Here is a 24,578-nt window from a genome sequence, read left to right on the forward strand (position 1 = left end):
ATTTGTTTGTTTGTTTTATTGTTGGCGTCTCTAAGTTCAAACTCATCCCCCCCGCTGTGTTACATACTAAAATACATATTTAATAAAGAATAACTGATGCTTTTCTTCAGCACACTTAAATGACATTTAGGCCAATCCAGGAGCGGAAAGTCAAAATTCAAACCCTCTATTGCGGCGTTCGAATGTAACTCTGTGGTTTTGTAAACCCACTCTGCGCTGTTATTTTTATTTTTCATTTTTATTTTTAAATTCTTTTATTTTCCAAATCGCCTGTCAAAAGGCGCGTCGCATTTATTTTCCTTTTTTTTTTTTTTTTTTTTTACTCCTCTCCGCTCACTTCCTGCTTTGTCGCAAGCCGCACGCTGACTGGCTGGCCCAGCTCGACGGGTGGGCGGGATCAGAACGCCGCAGACCAATCAGCGACGGCGCTCGTATTTAAACAGCTCCGCGTGTCAATCACCCCCCTCCCCCCTCCTCCCCTCCCCCTCTCAAACCCAAGTGCATCTCTCAATCGCCATATTGGGTACGGAGACGGTCCGGCTACAGTCGCCCTCGCCGCAGGAGGAGGCTGACAGAGCGGCTCCGGTTCCCCCGCACACCCGCCTGGATGGTCCCCGGAGGACGCGGCTCTGTTGGAAGGCACCGGCGGCCGTTAGCGCTCCCCGCTCCGGCGTCTTCACGGCACGGAGCCCCCCTTCCCCCCTCCCCTATTTTTTTTTTTTTTTTTTTGGAACGCTTGTTTGGATGCTAGCTTAGCAGTTGTACTCCCGTGTGTGTGTGAGAGGGTGTTTTATTTTTAATTTTTTTAATTTTTATTAATGTGAAAACTGGACGCTCCCGGCTCGTTGAGGAAAGAAGAAATATCGCTGTTTTTCCGGGGTGGGGGGCCAGAGGGAAGACCCAACATGTCAGACGTCCGACTCTCGAACGGGAGCCCGACGCTGGAACGTACCGACCCCCGGGTGTCGGAGACCCCCAAGCCGTCCGCCTGCCGGAGCCTCTACGCGGTGGACCACGAAGCGCTCAAGCGGGATTTAAAGGGACACTTTCGGGAGATGGAGGAAGCCGCCGCCGCCGAGTGGGGCTTCGACTTCGCCACCGACACCCCGCTCGCCAACGGCCGGCTGGAGTGGGAGCTGGTGGACTGTACCGACGTGCCGGACTTTTACAGCCGGCCGCCGCGGAGGGAGAAGCGAGCCTACGCGGCGGGGAATACCAATGTTGACCTAAACGGGAATCACAACTGTGTGGTCGCGGCTCCCGGTGAGGACCGGGAGCGACCGGACGGCTGCACGGAGCAGTGCACCGGGAGGAAACGACCGGCGGTTCACGGTACATGGCTCTATTTTCTCTCCGCTCCGCCGTGTTTACTTCAGGGGACTCCACGAAAATCCGTTTTCCCCGCTTCCCCCGACATTCCCGCTCACCTCCGCTTTTAGTTTTTATTTTTAATTTTTTTTTTTTTTTAACTTTCCGCAGAACCCTCGGCGCAAAGCAAACGATCGCACAGCAGCTCGGACGCGGTTAGCCGCCCGACTCTGAGCCGCGCCGCGGAACACACGCCCAGAAAGAGCAGCCCCAAGAGGCAAACGTGAAGACACGGTGAGTTTTTTTGGACACATTTTACAGCACCTTCAACGCACCCTAAAAGTCACATTTAAACCGTTTATATCGATTTAGTAAAAAAATAAACTTTTGACAAGTTGTTTTTCCGTGCGCGTCGCACCCCATTCATGCAGTACTACTACCAGTAGTGGTTGTAGTAGTCGTAGTAGGTTGTTTCGCCGTGGGTGCGTCTCAGGCCTTTTTTTAATATGTATGCGTGTGTGTGTGTGTGTGTGTGTGTGTGTATATTATGACTAAACTGTGTCTTAAAAAGTCGGATAGTTACATTTTGAAAAAAGTCAAAGCAGCAGCTGATGCGTCGTATTTTCTTTACGGCACCCGCTTGACTTTCCGGGGTTTTCCTAGTATTTTTTTTAAGTGTAAACAAGCCCTTGAACAACAGTGTAGTAACACGTCAGCAGCCACTGCCCTCGGCGGAGGGTGGGACACACACACACACACACACACACACACATACACACTGCACGATAATAATGTTATAACACACACACCAGGCTCTGCACAGAGGGGGGGGGGGGGTTGCACATCTGACCCACGAAGAAGAGAAAGGTTTTTGACTTTTATTGAGGGAGGGGTGTACGCACCCCTACCCAGCCCCAGAAAATACCCCCTCCCATATTTGTCGTCCTGCATGGCTGCTCTTGATAATTAGTGGACCCCCCTCAGGGTCTCCTGCCCATCCAGTCAAATCCGTCTGCCTTGTTTATATTTAACCACACACACACACACACACACACACACACACACACACACACGTCAGCTTGCTTAACTTGCACGTTGCACCCCCCCCTCTCAAATATCATCTCTCTTCTCCCGCAGAGCAGAAGACCCCCTTCTTTTCTTCCTGGACGTCGGCAGATCTATCCCCCCCCCTTTCTTCCTCTCTTCCACTCCTTTCTTTTCAGAAGAGGAACAACAACAACAACAGCGGCGTCAGAGACGTGAGGGGGGGGTGGCGGTGGGGGGGGGGGGGGCGCTGTCGAAGCACTGAACACAAACACTAAGCGGCGGCGCCGGGGAGCCGTGGATGTAGCAGCGTGCAATTATGCTGGCGGCGTGGGACGGTACGCCTCGGTGCCGAGCACAGAAGAAGAACCCTTCCAGCAAAAAGAAGAAGGCGTGAATTTTATTTTTATTACTATTATCGTTATTTGACTTGAAGAATTGCAGTGTAGTGTTTTCCTTTTTGTGTGTGTGTGTGTGTATGTGTGTTTTTTTTTTTTTTTTTTTTTAATTATTTTCCAAAATGCTGTTTCCCCCTGAGAGGCCGGCTCTTGAGTTTGACAGTTTCTGACCGCCATCAGATATATATATATATATTCGGATATAAACACACACATACGGTTTCTCGACGGTGTATCTTCACGCCGTCGCCCTCCAGACTTGGTGGCGAAGAGCGGTACAGATGTAGCTCCGCTCCCCCTGCGGTTGTTTCACCAAGTGCACATCCTCTTTTGTTTTGTTTTTGCATTAGACACACACACACACACACACACACACACACACACTTTGTGTTTCAACTTCTTAAATGCCCCGCCTGAAAAACCCACCCAACCCCCCACCACCTGACATTTGTTTTATTTTTTATTCCACCAATGTTAGCCTGCTGAGGATGCACAGGTGAGCATCTAAAAGCCCTGTTTGTTTTTTTTTATATTTTATTTTATTTTACTTTTAAAAAGTGTGTTCTTTACAAAGACTGGATGGGGGCTCTGACACGCAGCCACCCTGCCTGTGTGTTTGTAAATTCTCTGCAAATGTACATACTTTTGTAAAAACACTGAGAAATTATACTAACTTATTTATGTCTTTTTTTAATTTAGATTTTTTTTTTTCCCCCCAATCCTGTTTTTTTTCTTTCCCAAAGTGGCATTTACTTTATTACAATTGTCTTTTATTTCCTTTTAAAGAAACAAAAAAATGCATATTTTTGGTAGTTCCTCTCTTTCTCAGCAAGGTTGCAAACTGAGCCCGACGAGTATTTTTGATGTTTATTTTTTTGTTAATGTGTGGTTATAAAAATGTGTTGCAATCAATTAAAAAAAGAGAAAAGTTGAATTGTGCTCATTTGGTGTGACACACACACACACACTTACACACAGGGGCGCTGCTCGGCCCATTTTGTGCAGAGAAGTCACAGCCGTCCGATACTTTCCTGCGCTCTCGTTCCCGCCATGAGCCGCCGGCGTCCTGAGGAGGGGCAGATGATTGACAGGCCGGGCCGTCCAATCAAAGCCTGGTGACGTCCTGTCAATCATCACACGAATAAAATGCATGAATATGATTTCCTGGCTGTGGCGTGGAAGCAATTAAAATACAGAACTCCATTTAAAATGTGTCAAACACACCGGACAGCTTTTTGCACATCTGGTTTCCTATTTGTGAGGAAGTGTGTGTGGGGGAAAAAACAAGCCTCTGTTGCCAAGGGTTTTAAAACATTTGATTTATATGAGTGAATATTTTTTCCTGTTCTATGTCATACACATTGTTCATATGTATTCTATATATACTAAATTACGCATCGCTTTTAGCGCTCTGCTAATGCTAAGCGGCCTAACACAAGAAGACACCTGTAGTCTCTCTGCAAGGGTGTGTTGGGAGGTGTGTGTGTGTGTGTGTGTGTGCTGGGGGGGGGTTTGAAGTGTGCAGGTGGGTAGTCTCCGCTCCGCCATCCACCCCCCACCCGGAGTCGTGGTCCATTGTCCCCCAGTGTGTGGGCCTTTGTGTCGGGGGCCATTGTGAGGGGCCCGGGGCCGACCGCTGTTGTGTCTGGGGCTCCTGTTCACACAAAGGGCCCGTCTGCAGGCCTCCGCCCCGCCCCGACACCAGAACCACCGCCGGACGGCTAACTGATCGGGCTCGGCTCCGACCCAGTGGAGGACAAAGACAGGAAGTCAGCGTTTGGACACCTGATTGCACTTGGAAAGACCTTATTCACGTCTGAAAACACCTTGACTTTAGGGGTCAAAGGTCAACCCCCCCTCAAAACGTATAAATAAATACATCAGACTGTCCGTGGGGCTATTTCTGGAATTGTATTCTAAAAATAAGGGTCACAAATTACATACATACACACACTCACACTCACACACACACACACAAACAGTGGAAAGAACCGTTTTGTAATTTCCTTTAAGGTGTAAAAATAATCATAATAATATTAAGAATAATAATGACAATGGCAGTTTTTACAGCATTTCTAATGTAATTTTTAATTAAAGTAAGCAAGAATGTGTGTGTGTATGTGTGTGTGTCCTCTGGTTTAAGTTTTGCAGACCTAAGAAAGAGAAGTGTGTGTATGTGTGCGTGAGTGTGTGTGTGTTTGTGCGCTCCCTTTTTCTGGCTGATCCTGCTGGTCCTGATCAGCCGAGGGGTTAAACCCGGGTTCGGGTTCGGAGCCGGGGGTTGGGAAGGCCGACAGCGTGACATAACAGATCCCGCCAAAGCAGTGCTTGAGCGTGGCTGTGTGTGTGTGTGTGTGTGTGTGTGTGTGTGTGTGTGTGTGCAAAGGTCAGTCCTGAGCTGTGTGTAAATGTGTAAACCTTTTTTTTTTTTTTTTTTTTTTTTTTTTTTTTTGCCAAAGCAACAATTTCATCCATACGTTGGACGCGAGCGGTAATACGAGTCGTGTTACAAACCTGTTATTACACAACACAGAGCGGGCATTTTCGCATCCCTCCGGGCAGTGGGAGGTGCACGTTTACCACACCCGTCTCACTATTACACACATATACACAACCAAGGAGTGTGTGTGAGTACATTTCCTCTCATTTGCAATTTTAATTCATTTTCTAATATGTAGCTCTGGATGTCTCTAACCTCATACAGTACATTTCCATTCATTTATGATGCAATAATGTTATTATTAATAATAATAATGACGTCTCCACCTTCTGTACATAATTACCTGAGATGATTTCATGTAATGTTTTATTTAAATGAATTGAGATATATATCAATGTGCGTGCCTGTGTGTGTGTGAGCATGTGTGTGTGTGTGTGTGTGTGTTTGTGTGTGTGTGTGTGTGTGTGTGTGTGTGCATCTCTATTACAGTGTTGCATGTCTCCACTTCCTGTACATAACAACCTGAGACGGGTTACGTAATTCGGCATTCATGTAAATGAATTGTGAAACACTCGCACTCACACGCACACTCACACACCTACACACACTTACACGCACATGTTTCACAACACAAAATTTATCCACTCCTTAATCTCAATATCATATTCATTCTAAAATTGTCATTTTAACATATATAATAAAATATCCTGATTCTCAAACAGAAATATGTGCATGTGTATGTGTGTGTGTGAGTGTTTCAAGCTATTTAAATATATCATTTCAATATAAATATATATATTCATATATATATTACAGGCTATGAACAGAAGTCATGTGATGGCATAGGCCTGAGTCTGTTCCCCACCGATTCTCTTTCTTCCTTCCATTTCCGCAAACAGCTGTGACCAGCTCGGTCTAAACAACTCTATTTCCTATTTCTCTTTTAAATCATTTTTATTTTTAATGCACCCCCTCCTCCCCCCGCCCCCAGCCCTGTTTCGTGTCGCCTGGAATGCCCTGGCGAGGTTACCCGCAAAGTTAAATCAATACAAGGAGGGACTAATTTTTTTTTTTTTTTTTTTTTAACAAAGAACAGAGTTTTTTTTTTTTTTTTTTTGAGCATCGATTTGCCAGAAGTGTGCACTCGTGCAGATGTGCCACGCCGTGCAAAAAGGGAGGAAGTGGAGGAGGGATCGGGGGTCGGTGGTGCGGCTCATTAAAGGGGCGCACCTGCAGCACATCAAAAAGCCTTTATCTCCCATCAAGACAAGCCCTGCGCGCGTGACTGCGGCCTCAGTGCGCATGTACGCGGGAACAGACGCACATCTGGAATTACCTTTTCTCTGAGTGTTATTCCTCCTTTCCTTTTGCCAAAGGTCAAAGGTCACCGTCCCTTTATTACATTGTAATAACTGGGGGAGAGCTTATTACACATGTATTATTACACATGTCTATTGCACACTAATCATTATACATGTCTAATTACACTTGTATTCTTATATATGTATTATTATACACATCTTTTTTCACATGTATTATTATACACATCTCATTACACATGCATTAATTCACATGCATTATTACACATGTCTTTTACACATGTATTATAGCATATGTATTTTCCACATGTATTATTCATGTGTTATTACATGTGTATTTTCCACATGTATTAATGCACTTGTCTTTTACACATGAATTATTCATGTATTATTAGAATGGAATTTTCCACATGTATTATTCATGTGTTATTACATATGTATTTTCCACATATATTTTCACACATGTCTTTTACACATGTATAATAGCATATGTATTTTTCACACGTATTATTCATGTGTTATTACATATGTATTCTCCACATGTATTGATACACTTGTCTTTTACACATGTATTATTGCATATGTATTACCCACATGTATTCATGTATTATTAGATATGTATTTTCCACATGGATAATTCATGTATTATTACATATGTATTTTCCACATGTATTATTACGTGTGTCTTTTACACATGTATTATTGCATATGCATTTTCCACATGTGTTATTCATGTGTTATTACATATGTATTTTCCCCATGTATTAATACACTTGCCTTTTACACATGTATTATTGCATATGTATTTTCCACATGTATTATTCATGTATTTTTAGATATCTATTTTCCACATGGATAATTCATGTATTATCCATGTATTATCCGTATGATTTTCCACATGTATTATTACGCGTGTCTTTTACACATGTATTATTGCGTATGTATTTTCCACATGTGTTTTTCATGTGTTATTACATATGTATTTTCCACATGTATTAATACACTTGTCTTTTACACATGTATTATTCATGTATTGTTGGATATGTGTTTTCCACATGGATAATTCATATATTATTACATATGTATTTTCCACATGTATTATTACACGTGTCTTTTACATATGTATTACTGCATATGTATTTTCCACATGGCATTATCACATATATGTTTTCCACATGGATTATTACATGTCTTCCTCTGCAATCCAGGCTGCTGTCAAATCTTGAATTTTATTTTGTTATTAAATAAAATTAATTCATGGATATTAATATTCCCTTCCATTGACTTGAGATGTGAAAAACAGAAATGGTCAATTTACATCAAGTGATACATATTTTCATCTGGATTTATTGAAACCCCTGCCTGAATTAGAAATGGACAAAATACTTCAAATGAAAAAATCATAACTGAAAATCAAATTTCTTGTCTTTTATAAATTTGATCTATGGTTCCACCTATCAAATTCAATTCATTTGTGTTTATTTATTTTGTACATTTCATTTTATTTACCGTGCTTTCCTGGAAAAATACCCCTCAAACCCTAACCCGAAAAAAAGAAAAAACTCTAATAGAAGGGACAAATTGTGTTATTACAGATTAATAACGCAGGATTAGACGTCAGGCGTCAGCAAAAATACCCACCTTGCGCAAAGTCAGCGCCCAGCAGTGGGGAGGGGGGCATTTTCCACATTGCTGATGACGACAGCCTGGGTGTGTGTGTGTGTGTATATGTGAGGATGTAATGTGACTTTTGACATGACGCAAAATATTTCCACATGATGAGACGCTGCCACGGCATTTTCCAGAAAGTGGCGGCCGGCGTGCGTCTTATGACAGCCGTCCCCGCCCTCGTATTTTCACTTCCTTTTTCTTGTTTTATTTATATACATATGTACATCTAGGGAGGGGTGGACATATGGCTGAGGGGGGGGGGGGGGGGGGTTAGGGGGGTCTGGTCAGGTCAAAGGTCACGGAGGGGTCAATCTCACACACACACCCCGCCCGGCCTTCGGTTGATTTATGACTGGTCGGGGTGATGTCACCCAAACACAGCAGAGGTCAAAGGTCATACTGTATGGAGACGATAAAAGAACGGTTTTCCGAGACGGGGGGGTCAAGGATGGAGAAGGGTCGGCAGTCAGAGCCAAAGGTACTGCAAAGGGGGGGGCGGGTGTCTAAGCCCGGCGCTACTGCATATCCCGTAAGGAAACCATGGCAACCGAGTCAACACGAAGAGAGCCCGGCCTCCGAGTCTGGTGTGTTCTTCCTGGTGGCGACCCTCGGGTTTCTACGCCCTGAACACGGACATCCCATTGGCTTTGAACTCGAACAAAAAAAAAAAACATTGTCGTTTCAATGGTGGTTATTACACAGTAATAAACAGGTGATGGCGTTATTAACGTGTAATAACGCCCGAGAAACACAAAGGTTTTAAAACTGAATAAATAAAATATGAATGTCAACTATTCTGTGATGAACTGATATGCGTGGTGTGCGTGTGTGTGTGTGTGTGTGTGTGTGTGAGGACAACTGTCCTCCAGGCAACTGCCGTCCTTCGCTATTTAGGGAAACTCCTGACGGGGCGGCCGGCATCAGCTGCCACAGACATTGTTTGTAGCAGTCCAAACACACACACACACACACACACACACACACACCTGTTGACTCGTATCTGCTTTCATACGGCAATGCCGGGCCTCACAGAACAGGTGGCGTCCAGGCCCCCCCGCAGAGGCCGCCTTCTCCTCCTCTACCTCTTTCTCCTTCTCCTCGTCTTCCTCCTGCACCCTTTTCTGCTTGTATTGTCCTTTTGGAGCAACAGGAGAGATGGCAGAAATGAGAAAACAAAAAAAAAAGAAGAGACACCCTGGATTCTAACAAGAGCATATACCAAGACATTAATATATATGTACATATATACATTTACATCTAATTTTTAATATCATTTTTAATTTTTTAATAATTTTTTTGTAGTTACTGCTAACAGCTAAGACAATTTATATTTCATTATATTTCTTATTCCTCCTCCTTTCCACTATTATCTATTACTGTTATGTTTTTACTTGAATCTCTGGCACAATAATTTCCTTCGGGATTAATAAAGTTGTTCTCATCTCATCTAATTTCCTGGTAAATGTTAAATGTATGCATATGTATATGTGTATATATATATATATATATACACATTTGTATGCAAATGCATATGTATACATAATATATGTATATATATAAAAAAAATCATATATATGTAAAAATGTATTTGTGTATATGTATGCATTTATGTATGTGTGTGTGTGTGTGTGTGTGTGTGTGTGTGTGTGTGTGCATACACATATATAGATAAATATGTGTATGTATGTGTAGATGTATGAACACTATATGGCCAAAAGTATTTGTTCGCCCATCCAACTATCAGAATCAGGTGTTCCAACCATTTCCATGGACATGCAGACTGTTTTTACAATTTACAAAAAAATTCCATTGTGGAGCCATGATAGGATGCCACCTGTGCAACAAATCTAGTCGTGAAATGTTCTCGCTCCCAAATATTGCACAGTCGACTGTCAGCTGTATTGCTGTTCCTCCATAATCAGCTGAAGAACAGCGCGCAGAGAGCTTCATAGAATGGGTTTCCATGGCCGAGCAGCTGCTTCCAAACCACACATCAAGTGCGATGCAAAGCGGAGGGTGGACTCTGGACTCTGGAGCGACGATTCGCGTTTCTACACCTGCAAATCTGATGGACGAGTCTGGGTTCGGTGGTTGCCAGGAGAAGGTTCTTGTCAGACTGCGTCGTGCCAAGTGTGAAGTTTGGTGGTGGGGGGTTGTTTTTCAGGAGCTGGACTCGGCCCCTTAGATCCAGTGGAAGGAACTCTGAAAGCCTCAGCATACCAAGACATTTTGGACAATTCCATGCTCCCAACTTTGTGGGAACAGTTTGGACCCGGACACCTTCTTTTCCAACATGACTGTGCACCAGTGCACCAAGCGAGGTCCATAAAGACATGGATGACAGAGTCTGGTGTGGATGAACTTGACTGGCCTGCACAGAGTCCTGACCTCGGCCCAATACAACACCTTTGGGATGAATTAGAGCGGATACTGAGAACCAGGTCTTCTCGTCCAACATCAGTGTGTGACCTCACAAATGCTCTTCTGGAAGAACGGTCAAAAATTCCCAGAAACACACTCCTGAACCTTGTGGACGGCCTTCTCAGAAGAGTTGAAGCTTTCGTAGCCGCAAAAGGTGGACCGACGACATATTGATCCCCACGGATTAGAAATGGGATGTCACTTAAGTTCATATGCGAGTCAAAGCAGGTGAGCGAATACTTTTGGTCATATACACTGTGTGCACAATGATGAGGCAAATGATTATTTTGACCATGTCATCATTTTATCCATAATTACCAACTGCTTATTGGATTTAATGCTAATCAGATGAGGTGTATCTGTGTAATGATGGACGTTGTGGCCGAAAGAGATCGACAACCCATATCAAGGTGTGCATCATTATTAGTTTGCCGCTTCTCCTCAGGAAAAATGGGCCAAAAAAGACACTTAACTGACTCTGAAAAGTCAAAAATTGGAAAAAAGTCTTTCAGAGGGATGCAGCACTCTTAAACTATCTAAGATATTGGCACGTGATCACAGAACCATCAAATGTTTTGTTAACAGGGTCGCAAGGAACGTGTCAAGGAGAAAAGACACAAATTAACCGCCAAAGATTTGAGAAGAATCAAACATGTGCTGCCGTATTCCACACCTGGAACCTACCTGGAGCGTCAAGAAGTACGAGTTGTTCGGTTCTCAGAGACCCGGTCGAGGTAAGAGAGGCTGAAACCAGACCACCTCTGAACAGGACACATAAGTTGAAACGTGAAGAATGGGCCAAGAAATATCTGAAGACAGATTTTTCAAAGGTTTTGTGGACTGATGAGATAAGAGTGACACTTGATGGAGCAGATGGATGGACGGACCCGTGGGTGGATCAGTGACGGACACAGACACCAGCAACAGGGTGGTAGGGTACTGGCATGGGCAGGTATTATTAAAGATGAGCCATTTGGACCTTTTCGTGTTGAAAATGGACTCTCGGACCTACTGCCAATTTTTAGAAGACACTTTCCTCCAGCAGTAGTTCGGAAAAAAGTCTGCATCTTTCAAGAAGACTGATTTTTATTCAAGACAACGCACCATCACATGCACCAAAGTAGTCCACTGCGTGGCTTCAAGGCCAGTAAAGGCCTTGGAGATAAAAAACTAATGACACGGCACCCCTTCTTCACCTGACTTGAACCCGATTGAGAACTTTTGGGCCCTTCTTAAGCAACATTCTTTGTTGCTTGACAACGTTCAAACGCCACGATGCCCCTGTGTCACTTTAGGGACTCAGGACTTCATAAGTGAATGAGTGAATAAACTCTGGGTGTCTATGTCGAGGCTGTATGCACACACACACACACACACATACGCTTACATGTATATAATTTGATGTGTACAAACACACACATCCTTTCTTTTTTTATCTTAACGCTAAAATTTAGCTAACAGCTAAAAGTTAGCGCTCCTGGTATGAGAACCCTCGAAGCCCACTTGCTCTCTGGCTCTTGTTTTCCCGCCCGGTCGAGGCCGAGATCCGACAAAAGGCGGTGATCCCTCGCTGGTCGAGGCTGAAGATCCAAAGCATTTTATCCTCACGTACGCAGAGTCGAAACGTGTACGGTTGAAATTCCTACTATGTGCTCATAGGAAGAGTAGGAGTAGAAGGACGCCCACATTGGGTTTCTTTAAGGGAAGACCTTCTCTACACGTGAAGGGCTGGGTTGTGGCGTCCGTGTGGATAAAACCTGATAAAAACTGACTACCGGGATGCGCCGGCTCGTCTCCGGCCGCAGGGCATCCCGCCGGTATCCGAGGCGACCGTTTCCTGCCCTTCCTCGGCGGCGACAGTGTGCTTCTTGTGCTTTTAAGCGGCTCCTCAGATCCCAGATCAAACCACCTTTTGAAGTGGGGGGGGGTCGTTTCCAGATCAAAGAAAAGTGCGAGGGTCTCTCGCTTTCTTTTTCTCTCTTTATCCCGCCGACATCCCCCAGCGGTGACAAAAAAAAAACCAGAGGTGGACCAAAGTGGCGCTACCTCCTTGACTAATCCACGTGGAAATCTGCTTGTTTATTTACATCATTCTCACCCCCCCCCCTTCCCCCTGTAGAAGAGGAGCTGGTAATCAGATTACCTCCATGGAAGAATGTTAATACTTTATTATTTACAGAGTAGAGGGCGGACAGTCATGTACCCCCAGAAGGTACAATAAGGCAATGTTTCTATTTACAGCTCTTATAAAACTGTACAGACGCCCCCCTTTAGAGCTAAGCATACCACAGAAAACAAACCACAGCAGACACACAGGAGCATTCGCCCTCTTGTTCCTTCGGACCTCGGTCACGCCGCTCTTATTTTGGCGGGTGCAGTCGGTTCCCGGCGGCCGCGGGGAGATCTCGCTAAGATGAACGGATAAATCGATAAATTAGCAAATACTTTGGACATTGCAAGGTGCGGAGCGACCGATCGCGGTATCCAAAAAGTGGAACACGGCGGTCCGGTATTTACAGAAGAGCGTTTGGAAATCTCGACCCGCCCGAGTCCTCCGACCCTGTTCAGCGCTGGGCGGAGCTCCTCCGCTCCTTGTATGGAAGGATCAATGCTAACAAGCGGAGTACCGCTAGGCTAGGCGGGTATGCTGCTATAGAAACAAGCCCCGATTTGTCTTGCGCAAACTAACCGGAAGGTTTTGCGGTTCCTCCCTCCGCAAGGGCTGGACGCTAATTTGTGTTTTTAGCGATTTGCATTAGGACTACATTAAGGGGCCAGTTCGCTCTGGAGTTGGGGGGTCGTGGTGGGTAGCTGAATGAGTTTTTTTACAGTCCCCCGAGCTGGGAAGGAGACCACTGTGGGGGTGAGGTGCGGGGTCGTGATGCTAGTCCGTTAGCCTTCGCTCAACACTCACTCTCTCCGCGCTCCATTTCCCAGAGCGGCGGGTCGTTAAGGTCGACAAGTTCGTTCTCAAGTTGTTCACTCTGGATGGGGGTCAGAAGTCAATGAGAGGGTCGGGGACTGCCTAAGAGGAAGAGGAAGAGGAGGATTCCCCCTATTATTTGCAGGCCGTGTTGTTTTTATGGACTCCTCAGGGCCCCTCGTCCACGCTGATGCCCTTGCGCTTCTGGATGGTAACCCTACGGATGGAGGGCCTGGACGTCAGCTCCGGCTTGGGCGCCACGTGCTCCTTCAGGATCTTCAGGACAGCGTCCACCTTCTGGTCCATGTGGTACACCTGGGGTCATGGAGAAAACGGCAGGGTTTAATCATCCCTTTCCCGCAGTGGGACACTAGCGCACACGAGGGCGGCGGCGGCGGCGGACAAACAAAGGAAGTTGGCGAGTTTGTCTCTTGTTTTGGAGCCTCTTTGATAGATGCTCACCCAATGACAGAGCAGCGTAATGACATGTTTGCCTTCCAGTCGTTGTCTACCTGCTTTACCCAGTCATTATCAGAGCACGCACACACACACACACACACACACACACACACACATATATTGCTGTTGTTTATACCCTCTCCAGTCATCTCCGTCACCCAGCGGGGACAGCTCCGGCCCGACAAAGGCCTCAGACAAAGACAGACGGCTCCACCTGAGCGTGGCACAAACACGCCGGTGTACATCTGCGTGGTTGAACACCAAAGAAAAAGAAGAGCGTGAAAGGGGCTTCTTAGCCTTCGTGTCCTTGGTCTTTAACGTACTGGTTAGCAATACTACGATTGGGGCAATATTGTGGGATTGTGGCGTCACGATGGGATCAGGACACCGCCTCGGCGGCCGTTGCGTTTGACAAACGAGCGCCGAATGCGACGGCATGGTCGCGGAAAAGTACGGAACCCGGTGTGAGCGTTAGTGGCGGACTGCTAATTCTGAACCAGCAGCAGAGCTTTCCACTGCATGACCCGAATAGCCGCGCTAAGCAGGCGAAGCACGCGCCGCCTCCGGGTGGAGCCGGGAGAATAATAGGCTATCATAAACATGTTGGGCGGTAATCTACAGACTTATCAACATTCTGGCCGGGGCTTATGGAGGATCAGGAATTCTTCCCGCGGCGTGTCTGAAAGGAACGGCCCACTGAGAGGCGAGCGAAAACACGATTAGCTAACACACTCCAAACACATGTGTGCACCGGGCGGCTCAGGAAGGGCCGCCGCCCGTCCAGATGAGGATGTTCGGGCGTCCGACCGGGGAACGCCAGAGGGACTGGAGACGCCTCAGGATTCACCCAGAAGAGCTTGATGGATGGATGGATGGATGGCAGATGGAGTGCAGGTTTTCTTCATAGTTAGCATTAGCCTAGCCACCAGTTGGGCGGCTATTGGTTTAACCATCTGAGGGTTATCCCATGATGCATATTCGCTGTTATATTTTCTCTACCGGTTCCTCAGCTGTGGAACCGGGCGTTGAACCGACGCCGGCCCGAAAAAAATCGCTCACTCATGCCTGGAAATCTTCCCACTCTGAAGGGGAAGTCACGCTCGGTGCAGTTTTCATCTGCCGTGCCGGGTTTCCCTGGCTGCGTTGTCTTCCCTGCCCCGACCTTCCGGCTCCTTCTGGGGAGGACGGAACAAAATATGGGATAAATTGTACCCGTGCTGAAATGATTCGGGTTATTACACATTTATAACTCGTTTATTACAACAGCCGCTCCTTTTATTGATTTTTATTTTGTCTATCTTGTTTTATTTTGTCTGCCCGGGGTAGCATGGTAATGTTTTTTTACATATCAACACTGCGCCATTTGAATCTCTGCCATTGCATGACAGGTGGCGCTCCAGCTGTCCCCGACCCAGACGGCAGACGAGAACCCCTCGGGCGCCATGGGGTTTCCCTCAACCAAAATAAACCGGTAGCCAAGGCAGCTACGACACTCGCGCGTCGCAGGAGTGAAACCCGACTCGCGGGATCCCGCCGACCCGGCAAACGCTTTCCAGCGGCAAGTGCCGCCGGAGACGGTATGCTCACGGTGCGGCAAGTTGCGTGATATGAGTACAGCCCAAAGGAGCTCATCTGCTCCTCAGAACGAGTCCACGGCGCCGGACGGGGGATGGGGTGGGTTTCACGCACGTCAGGGATGAAGGTCGAGAGCGTTTTCATGAAAACACACCAAGAAGTTAAGGCAGGTAATCTCAATGTTATTGTCCCCACAGGGGGGGACTTCTTCTGCAGCTCCTGAGCTGCAGGGAAGAAAACAAGAACAGAAAACGGAACGTGACAGATGTATAAATATATTTTTGTGTGTGTGTGTAGCGTCAAGGCCAAACCCAAAGATAGTGACCCAAAGAAGTTCCATTTTCGATGAGAACTTCGGGTAGGAACCTAAACGGACACTCGAGTGTCCGGGCGCCCAGACACTCGAGTGTCCGTTTAGGTTCACACTACCCATTTACACTGCCATTGAAAGCCCAGGAAAGTACTTCTGTGTCCTTTGCCGAACTCACGATTCCTAACAAATTGACCCGACACGTAAGTGGGATGAGATACCGGTTGAGTTACTGGGGGTGGTAGCCTGGACACATGAGGATGAGTAATTTGGTTCAGGAACCAACGCCTGTTGCGTCGATCGACGGGGCTCAAGGCGAGCAACAAGACTTGTAGCGACGCCTCCGGCTGAGCGCAGGAGGAGGAGGTGCCATCAGAAGGCGAAGACCACCAGGATTGCCTCGTTCGACAAAACAAGACTACTGTCGTCGAAGGGTTTCGGTTGTGCGAGAGAAGGGAGGCCATGAAGGGGGTAGATACGAGTTTACGGTTCGGCGTGAAGCGCCTTCCCCTTTCGGCCCCGACAGCCAATCCTGACGCCCAGACACTTCGCCGCAGGTATTGTTATGACACCGGGTTCACTGCAGACTTTCCCCGCTCGGTCTCCGCTTGCCTGCATGAGTCGGCGTGACAGGAAGTGGGCGCAAACTGTTGTTGTGTAATAGCACGTGGCAAATATGTCACACACATGACTTTGTTTCACCAGCGAGAACAAGATCTGCAAGCGGCCATACTCATGACGCATAGTGTCATGGTGCAAGGTGGCCTCGCAGGGAGGTCATCCAATGGGTGGTGGAGGTGCTAGAGATGTATGTCTTTACTACGCTGGTATCACATCTTTACTACATAGTTGCTATGGCGTTAGCTTGCGGTTAACACATCGTTACCACATTGTTACTACGTCGTCGTTACTATGTCACTACTCGGTCCACTTGATGGAAAAGAGACAAAAGAGGCTAACGCTAACCTTAGCTTCCTGTCCCTTTTATAGTGAAAGAGAAGGAGGAGGAAGGGAACAAAACCGCTAGCTTAGTGCGTGGAGGAGGTGGAGGAGGAGGAGGAGGAGGGAGCGTGAATGAATCTCAAACTGACTTGTCAGCAGCCCGGCGAGCCCCCCAGGAATCCCCTCTGCCAACTGGAAAACAGAGCGAGCGCCCGGCTCGGGTTCGCGGCGCTGCCAAGGAGAATGGATTCACTTTAACTCTGGCAGAGACAATATGGCCTTTGTGTTCGCCAGGGGAGGGAGGAGGAGGAAGGGGGGGGGGGGGGGGGGGGCGGTTAAAGAACAGGAAACAGAGCACCTGAAGCACATGAGGAGCTGGTGGGGGGGGGGGGGGGCTGCGCCACGTGCCGCCGCCCTGCCATGCCCATGATGGCGTCTAGGTGTGCAAGACCCAGCTACTGGGCTATCACTTGGGTGTGAGGTTGGATTAGAAAAAGCAGGGTTGCGGGTTGGATTGCGATTCCTTTTTGACCAATCACGCTCACCCAGTCAACCCGGCGCTTATTACTATGCTATTACACCGCAATTACAAAGGTGTAAGAAAACACTTTTCCAGTACAGCGTTGGGGGGGCGGAGGGGGGGTCATGTCTCCTTATCAGTGTCACGTCTTGTTTGGTCTGCAGAGCCAGCGTTGGCCTTCAGAGAAGAATGCGGGGGTCATCCTTGCGCCGGTCCGTCTCGTCTTCCGGCGGGGGGGGGGGGGGCTATTTTTGGAAGCGGACAAGATGTCTCCTGCGGTGGACATGATGGTCAAATCAGGGAACGGGAGGAGGTTGTTCTGCACCAGGTATTTGCGTCACATTCTTGTTAGCAGCCTCCATTTTTGGTGATATTGATCACTTGGGAGGTCATTCAAAGGCTTGTAATAACACAAATGAGTGCGCTGTAATTACACGATAATATCTATGTATTAACGGTGAACAAACTGTAATGACATGATAATAATGATGTAATAACGCTTGGCATTAGGATGTGGCACCGACTGGCGCGCGTTTCCTCCTCCTTTGTGTGTGTTGCCACCGAACGTGTGCGTGTTCGTGGTGAACGCCACCAAATGTGTGTGTGTTGTGTAAACACCCTCTCTTCACAGGGGCTGCCACACTGGTGATCCATCAGCCATTCAGCTGTCACTGAGGACAAGTGGCCCGTCATCTCCCCACCTCCCCCGCGATGACAGCTTCCTTGAAACAGGTGAATCAAGTGTCAAATGGCAGTTTACTTTCATATTTCTATTTCAATCATTCATTCATTCATTCATTCATTATGTACACCACTTGTACTGCACTCAGGGTCACCGTGGACCAATCACAGGGCCGCATACAGAGACGTCCAACCATTCACACGTCTGGACAATATCGAGTCTTCAGTGCGTGTGCTCGGACTGTGGTAGAAACCCAGAGGAACGCCACGCAGACACGGGGAGAACATACATGGAGAATCCACACAGAAAAGCCTCCTGTGGTAAATATTCACAAAGGAGAGCTCGCACACTGGCCGCAAACGCGTCCACATCAAGAAACAGCTTTTACACATGTATTACACATGTATTACACATATATTACACATGTATTACCCGTGTATTACACATCTATTACACATCTATTACATATGTATTACACAACCGTAGCTACAATAGCGAGATTTGCAATCTGCAGCGTGGAGGAGGGTGGGGCAAGTGGGGGTTATAAAGACCATCTGCTTCATATCATTTCCAAGTGGATCAGACTTGTTTAGTGCAATGCGGCTCATGACGGCGTTCGTGGCGATTCGTCTGGGCCAAGCCCCGCCCCCTCTCGTAAAAATACGACACGGCGCCTTCAGCATCTCAGGTATGCCGGCGAAGGCCCAGGCGGGGGGGGGGGGGGTCACCTGCTTCACCCCCCCCTTATCTGATGGGCCTCCCTTTCACAAACAGGAAGGTATTTAATCGCAGAATCTGTAACTACTTTCATTTAGAATACAGTGTGTGTGTGTGTGTGTGTGTGTGTGTCACTCTCATCCTGAAGGGCTGCTGGTTGTTAGGGTAACAATGGGTAGAGGGAGTGGACACCTGCACACACACACACACACACACACATGTGCACATACGCCAACTGCGCATGCCTTTGCCGTGCACGCTTCATACCCAGCTTGGACCTAAATAGATAAGCCTGGAGTCCACCCGCCGCCGCCGCCGTCGCCATATTTGGAGGCCGTGGATTTCTCCACACACACACACACACACACACACACACACACACACACACACACACACACACACACACACACACACACACACACACACACACACACACACACACACACACACGCTTGAAACACACTCTCAGACATATCCATAGTACAAACACAGCACAACAGACCCCCCTCATCCACCTGTCGCCCCCTCCCCCCTGCGGTGATGGGGAGGCGGGGGCGCTCTGGGCTCCGGCTGTTGTGTGTGTGTCTGCCGACACACACACACACACACACACACACACACATGCGTCCTCCCCCGCACCTGCTGCAAGCCGTGCTGGGTAGTATTTTTAACTTGTAGTAAACAGAGAGCTGGGCTTTCATCAGGCGCCCCCCCTTCCTCTTCCTCCTCCACCTCCTCCTCTGTGTTTGCTTCCTCGTCTAGGGCGCCGTCCTCCGTCACGTCACAGGAAACATCTCCGTGCAGCCAGACCTGCTCCTTCCAGAGCCTCAGAAACCTGATCTAACCCTCATTCACACACCTGGACGGACAAGAACATGAGGAATCCTCTCAGGAAAGTTCTCCCGATATGAACTCAAATGGGACTGAAGTCACCCCGGCTAGCCGCCTCAGCTCCCGGTATGCGTCGGCACCTGCACCTTAGCTTATCTTGGTATTTGCTGGAGGGAACCGAGGTCGGGCGAGGTGAGGCAGCGCTGGCAGGGCTTAGCGTGAAAGAAAAGGTGAAGAAGCGATTGGAACCAACGGTCTGTTTCCCGAAGCGTCCGTTAGCACCGCCAATCAAATCTGCTCCAAATGCTACTAATATAGTGGAAACAACTGCATCGGATAATTCTAAAGATTACAGCAGATTTATTTTATTTTGTTTTTTCTGAACCAGTCTCCAACTGAGATAAAAAAAAATAAAAAAAAAATCGGTGATGTGATTTTCCTAAAAGGAAGTGAAACCTGCAAAATATGATCCTTGCAAGGCGTTGTGAGGCGTTTTGGGTTGCAAGTGGATGGATTTTCACCCAAAACCTGGGGTTGAACGCGATGACGGCAGACGTTTCGCGTTTTAAGAGTAAAGATATCTAACGTTGGACAGATTGGGAAGACATCAGAACTCTGGCCGAGGCTTTACGGCACAGGTGGTGTTTGACTTTCTCTCTGGCTGGAGAACGAACGAACCAGCGAACTGAGCTCATTCCATCCTCGTACATCTGGAGCAGCGCTGCACGGACAAAAATGTGTGTGTGTGTGTGTGTGTTGTACTTTTTTGATCTCCTCTGGGGTTAGAGTGTGCTCGTGCACACCTGACCAGCCCTGCCTCTGATCACCGACACACCACATTACCCATTTATTTAACTGATACCGAGACGCTCGCCATTATTCCTTCAGCCGCTGCACATTTTCCTGTATTTTCAGACCGCACTTTTAAAAAAGATGACAAAATCATATGTTGATGTTCCAGTGCAGTGGCTATAAAAAGCTGCTAAAAAGCGATGGAAAATGGCGGGAAAACACACACACATACACACACACACACACACACATCTCCCCGCCGTTTGAGAAAACACATAGCAGAAATGAATGTCATGGAGCGGCACACGCCGGGCGCTGGGATTTATTTTTCCTCCGTGTGTGTTGGACTGCAGCGGCGTTTGACAGGGGAGGGGTCTCCTTCACACAGCTGTGCAAATCTCTGGAGGAGCATGTGTGTGTGTGTGTGTGTGTGTGTGTGTGTGTGTGTACTGAGGCGCCGACACCTGCAACAAATCTCATCGTCTCATCTCGGGAGCCCCCCCCCCCCCCCCCCGAGAACCTGACACTTGGTCCGGCTCAATAGCCGTCCAGCGCCGGCGCAACGTCCAAGAGCAACAATGGCGGCCTGGAGGGGGGGGGGGGGGTTGGGAGGGGGAGGGGGGCACGTGCCTCCCTCTCCCACAGCTCATGACCCTAGATGGAGTTACAGGGTTTAAGAGGAAGAGGTGGCGCCCGTTGCTCCTCGCCCTCCATCAGAGCCTGTCAGGTGGCGTGGACCAAGTAACACCATCAACTTCCCCTCCAGGCTAGCGTATGTGTGTGTGCGTGTGTGTGTGTGCGTGCAGGAAGCAATGCAGTTTGTGAAGTATCCTAAAGGTCATAAGATGAACAACCTGTTTTGGGCACTCCGGCGTTACTCCTTAGTCATACCGGTGAAGCTGGCGTCGCCTCCGACCTGCCCGTTGGCCACGGTACTACTCTTGCTCCTCACTGTAGAACAGGAGGAGTCTCCTAGCATGGGATAGACTTAGGGGTAGACCAATAACAACTATGGCCGACTCCAGAGTTCTGCTCGTGCGTCTCAGTCAGCTGAGCCCATTTCTTTTTCAGCTATGCGGGTCTACTCCGCCTCCCTGTAGCTCAAGGTCACTGGAAGCAATAACTCCACCTCATGGACCATACTTGTCTTCTCGCTATTGTTGATGTTTACACTCCTGTAGTGCCCATATTTGATATTACGCTGATAGGTAGTCTCTCTATTCATGCGTCTGTTAAAATCCCAGCACCAACTATGTGTGCTACAGTGTTTCAGGTGTCTCCTACAGTAGTGTACCGGTAGTGTAGACCGGCACTGGAGTATGCTCCTCGCTCGATTGAGCAGGAAGTGTCTCTTGGCACGTTCGGGTGGTCGGACAATAACAACATCGACCGATTCCAGAATACTACTAATGCTCCTTACCCGATTGAGCAGGAAGTGTCTCTTGGCGCGCGCGCGGGTGGGTAGGCCATAACAACAATGGCCGACTCCAGAGTCCTGCTCGTGCGGCTCACTTGATTGAACAGGAAGTGTCTCTAGGTATGCATGGGTGGGTAGCCCTGAACAACAATGGCACAGAGGCAGGAAGTGTCTTAGTCCACAAAATTCCCACTGCCGACTACTGGCCTGGCACATGTACTACAGCGTTCCCCCTGTTTTCCAAGGGTCTTGCTAGCACGGAAAATGTTTTCAAAATGTCGCCATCTGCACGCAGATGAATTTGAAAGCCTTTCAGGAGCAGGCGGGGGCTCGATGACCTGCCCAAAGAGTCAAAGTGTTTATTGTCACTTGTATGGTGTAGAAACATGTTTCCCTGCACAGTGAAATTCCCACTTTGCTTTCCGCAGTGCGTCGGGATATGTGCTGGTAGAAGAGTGTAAACATTATTACACATATAATTATAGATATGAATGTGAATATTGCAACAGTGATGATAAGACGTTGAGTGCGGCTTGGTGTGCAACTCACAAATTACAGGTGCAAGGATGAATGCAAATTACGTGGCGGTAGACTTTTCATGTGCAAAGAGAAGAATGAGTGTCAGATGTTTAAGTGTCTGATGGCAGTCGGGTAAAACGAGTTCTTTAATCGTGTCGTTCTACATTTCACACTCCCGTACCTCCGGAGGGTAGGAGTGTGAACAGTCCATGTTGGGAGTGGGCGTAGTCCTTGGCAATGGAGGCACCTCTCCTGTGGATGCTCTGCAGAGAAGGCGGTGGGGTTCTGGTGATCCTCTCTGCAGTCTTTACCCATCGCTGCAGGTATTGTGATGCAGCTAGTCAGGATGCTCTCAACACTGCAGCTGTAGAAGTTGCTAAGGATCTAAGGCGACATGCCAAACCTCCTCAGCCTCCTAAGGAAGTACAGCCACTGGCTGTTGAGCCCTCCTGACCTGACAGGAGGAGCCAGGAAATTGAACCCCCAACCGTCCAATCGGAAGCCACCGATGGCTAACGAGATCAGAAGGGTGATGGCGAAACCCATCATGGATTCCTTCTGAGATGAAGATGATCCTTGAACGGCTCGGTAAAGAGGCTACATGAGGATGTTCTAGTTCAGTGCTATGAGATTCAAAACAACTCCAGTCATAACAATCAGCGCTCGCAAGATGGATGATAAGATGCTCATGAGATGAGCTCAGTCTGAGGAATGTATGTGTGTGTGTGTGTGTGTGTGTGTGAGGAATGGACACACTTCTAAACAAAACAAAACAAGAAGCAGAAGGTGGAGAAGCTGCTGACACACCGGACGCGGCTTTTGGGTCACTTCCTCATTGTTTGCTCTTTTGTGGTTAAAGATGCGACAACGAGGGAAATCTCTACGTCAATGCTGATGGATGACGTGAAGCCCCTGCGAGGCGGCTGAAAGGTCACCGACCTCCCGATGCGGACGCCACGTGACCTCCGAGCCAATCCGGTTCCCCCGAACCTCATGCCGAGGAGGTGTCGGAATACTGTCGTTGCACTCCGCGAAGGTACACGGGCACATCGCTCGCCAAGTCCAAGATATTTGGAGGTACGAAGGGCAGCGTTCTGGACGCCGTGACGCAGATCAGTGGCGGGGGGGAGAGATGGCGCCGAGAGGCCGTTTCATTTAGCGCCGCCCTCTTACCCACTACGATTAGCGTAGCGGTTAGCTAAACATAGGAGGGTAACCCCTCCAGTTGGGTGCCATCTCTGCCGCCATGGGTGTGTGCCGCTGTCCTTCATCGCCCCCAATTATGATGAAGACATATCATAGTTTGAGGAAACCACACATGCCGAGGCGCATTGTCTCCAGAGCTAGCTCGCTGTGAGCGGGCGGCGGCGGCGGCGGCGGTGGCTGGTTGGGGGGGGGGGGGGGGGGGGCTTCCTTCTTCTGCATTTTCATGCTTTCAGTTCTCATTAGAACCACAAAAGAGAACCGCGGAGGCCTCTCAGAGCCGGGGCCGCGGCGATTTCGCTACGCTAAACCACTATAATACGTGTCCGGGCCCTCGCAACACACTCAAGGCTCCGGGGGGCGGGGCTTCACGGACGCCGTGTAATGAATCCTGGCGTGCCGGCCTTGTAATTGGACGTAATTAAAAGGAGGCAGAGGGAGACGAGTGTCTTCCTCTCGGCTTCAGCTGCCAGGCGGCAGGAAGTAGTGAAGACACGCTGTCTCTTCCTTTACGAGGTGCCACTTTGGCGTCCCCCAAGCCCCGCCCCCTCGCCCTCCCTGTCACTCACCATCTTTGGGAACAGTATCTTCTGGGTTTCTGTGTCTGAATGCTGGGGTGGGATGGGGGTGGGGGAGTTAGTAAAGTCTCTTTATTCTTCACACACACACACACACACACACACACACACACACACACACACACACACACAGCCGCCACCTCCTGTCTGTATGTGTGTGTGTGTGTGTGAGTGTGTGCGTCCTAACAATTCTTGTGTGTGCTTGCTCTGTAATTACGCAGTCTGCAGATGCTGCCTGTGTGTTTGTTGTCGTCTTCCTGCTCATCAGTGTGGTGTCTGCACAGCTTCCAGACACACACACACACACACACACACACACAAACACACGTCTGACTAGACCGCCATCACTCAGCGGATCCATTTTTGATTTAGCGTCGGGGGAATCCGCCCGCCGTGTTTCCGAGCCGTGGGATATTTTGGCGCCTTTAACTATGTAACACAAGTGTTATACACTGGACGTTTTTTTTTTTCTTTCATGTTTATTTTATCCGGAGACCAACAGCTTTAAA

The 24,578-nt window shown here is 48.2% G+C and overlaps 2 protein-coding genes and 1 long non-coding RNA gene across 6 annotated transcripts in view; 2 read left to right on the top strand and 1 right to left on the bottom strand.

The window, feature by feature from the left end:
* Positions 1-499: 499 nt before the first annotated feature.
* On the top strand, positions 500-3,684 carry cdkn1bb (cyclin dependent kinase inhibitor 1Bb). 2 transcript variants are annotated; one of them, XM_086149375.1, is made up of 3 exons: positions 500-1,332; positions 1,480-1,602; positions 2,446-3,684. In XM_086149375.1, exons 1-2 carry the CDS (start codon positions 906-908, stop codon positions 1,593-1,595), a joined length of 543 nt encoding a protein of 180 aa, XP_086005501.1. In that variant the 5' UTR covers positions 500-905; the 3' UTR covers positions 1,596-1,602; positions 2,446-3,684. The 2 variants fall into 2 exon arrangements, with proteins under 2 accessions (XP_086005501.1, XP_086005502.1); XM_086149376.1 differs by having other exon boundaries at positions 2,451-3,684.
* A 9,135-nt stretch (positions 3,685-12,819) lies between these two features.
* The window catches only part of kcnq1.2 (potassium voltage-gated channel, KQT-like subfamily, member 1.2), a 79,198-nt gene continuing 67,439 nt past the window's right edge, over positions 12,820-24,578 (bottom strand). For both annotated transcript variants that reach the window (XM_086148795.1, XM_086148794.1), the window contains one exon: positions 12,820-13,839. In XM_086148795.1, the coding sequence (XP_086004921.1) occupies positions 13,693-13,839 (147 nt within the window). In that variant the 3' untranslated portion in view covers positions 12,820-13,692. The remainder of the gene's footprint in view (positions 13,840-24,578) is intronic.
* Positions 17,596-19,963, top strand: LOC147232509 (uncharacterized). Of its 2 annotated transcripts, XR_015106321.1 has the most exons (4): positions 17,596-17,658; positions 17,962-18,062; positions 18,161-18,332; positions 19,492-19,963. It is a non-coding gene; the product is annotated as an uncharacterized LOC147232509 (long non-coding RNA). The 2 variants fall into 2 exon arrangements; XR_015106320.1 differs by lacking the exon at positions 19,492-19,963 and having other exon boundaries at positions 18,161-18,429.

The sequence above is a fragment of the Fistularia commersonii genome, chromosome 7 (assembly GCF_037954325.1).
Source record: "Fistularia commersonii isolate RoL2024-O1a breed Wild chromosome 7, RoL_Fcom_v1.0, whole genome shotgun sequence".
NCBI lineage: Eukaryota > Metazoa > Chordata > Actinopteri > Syngnathiformes > Fistulariidae > Fistularia > Fistularia commersonii.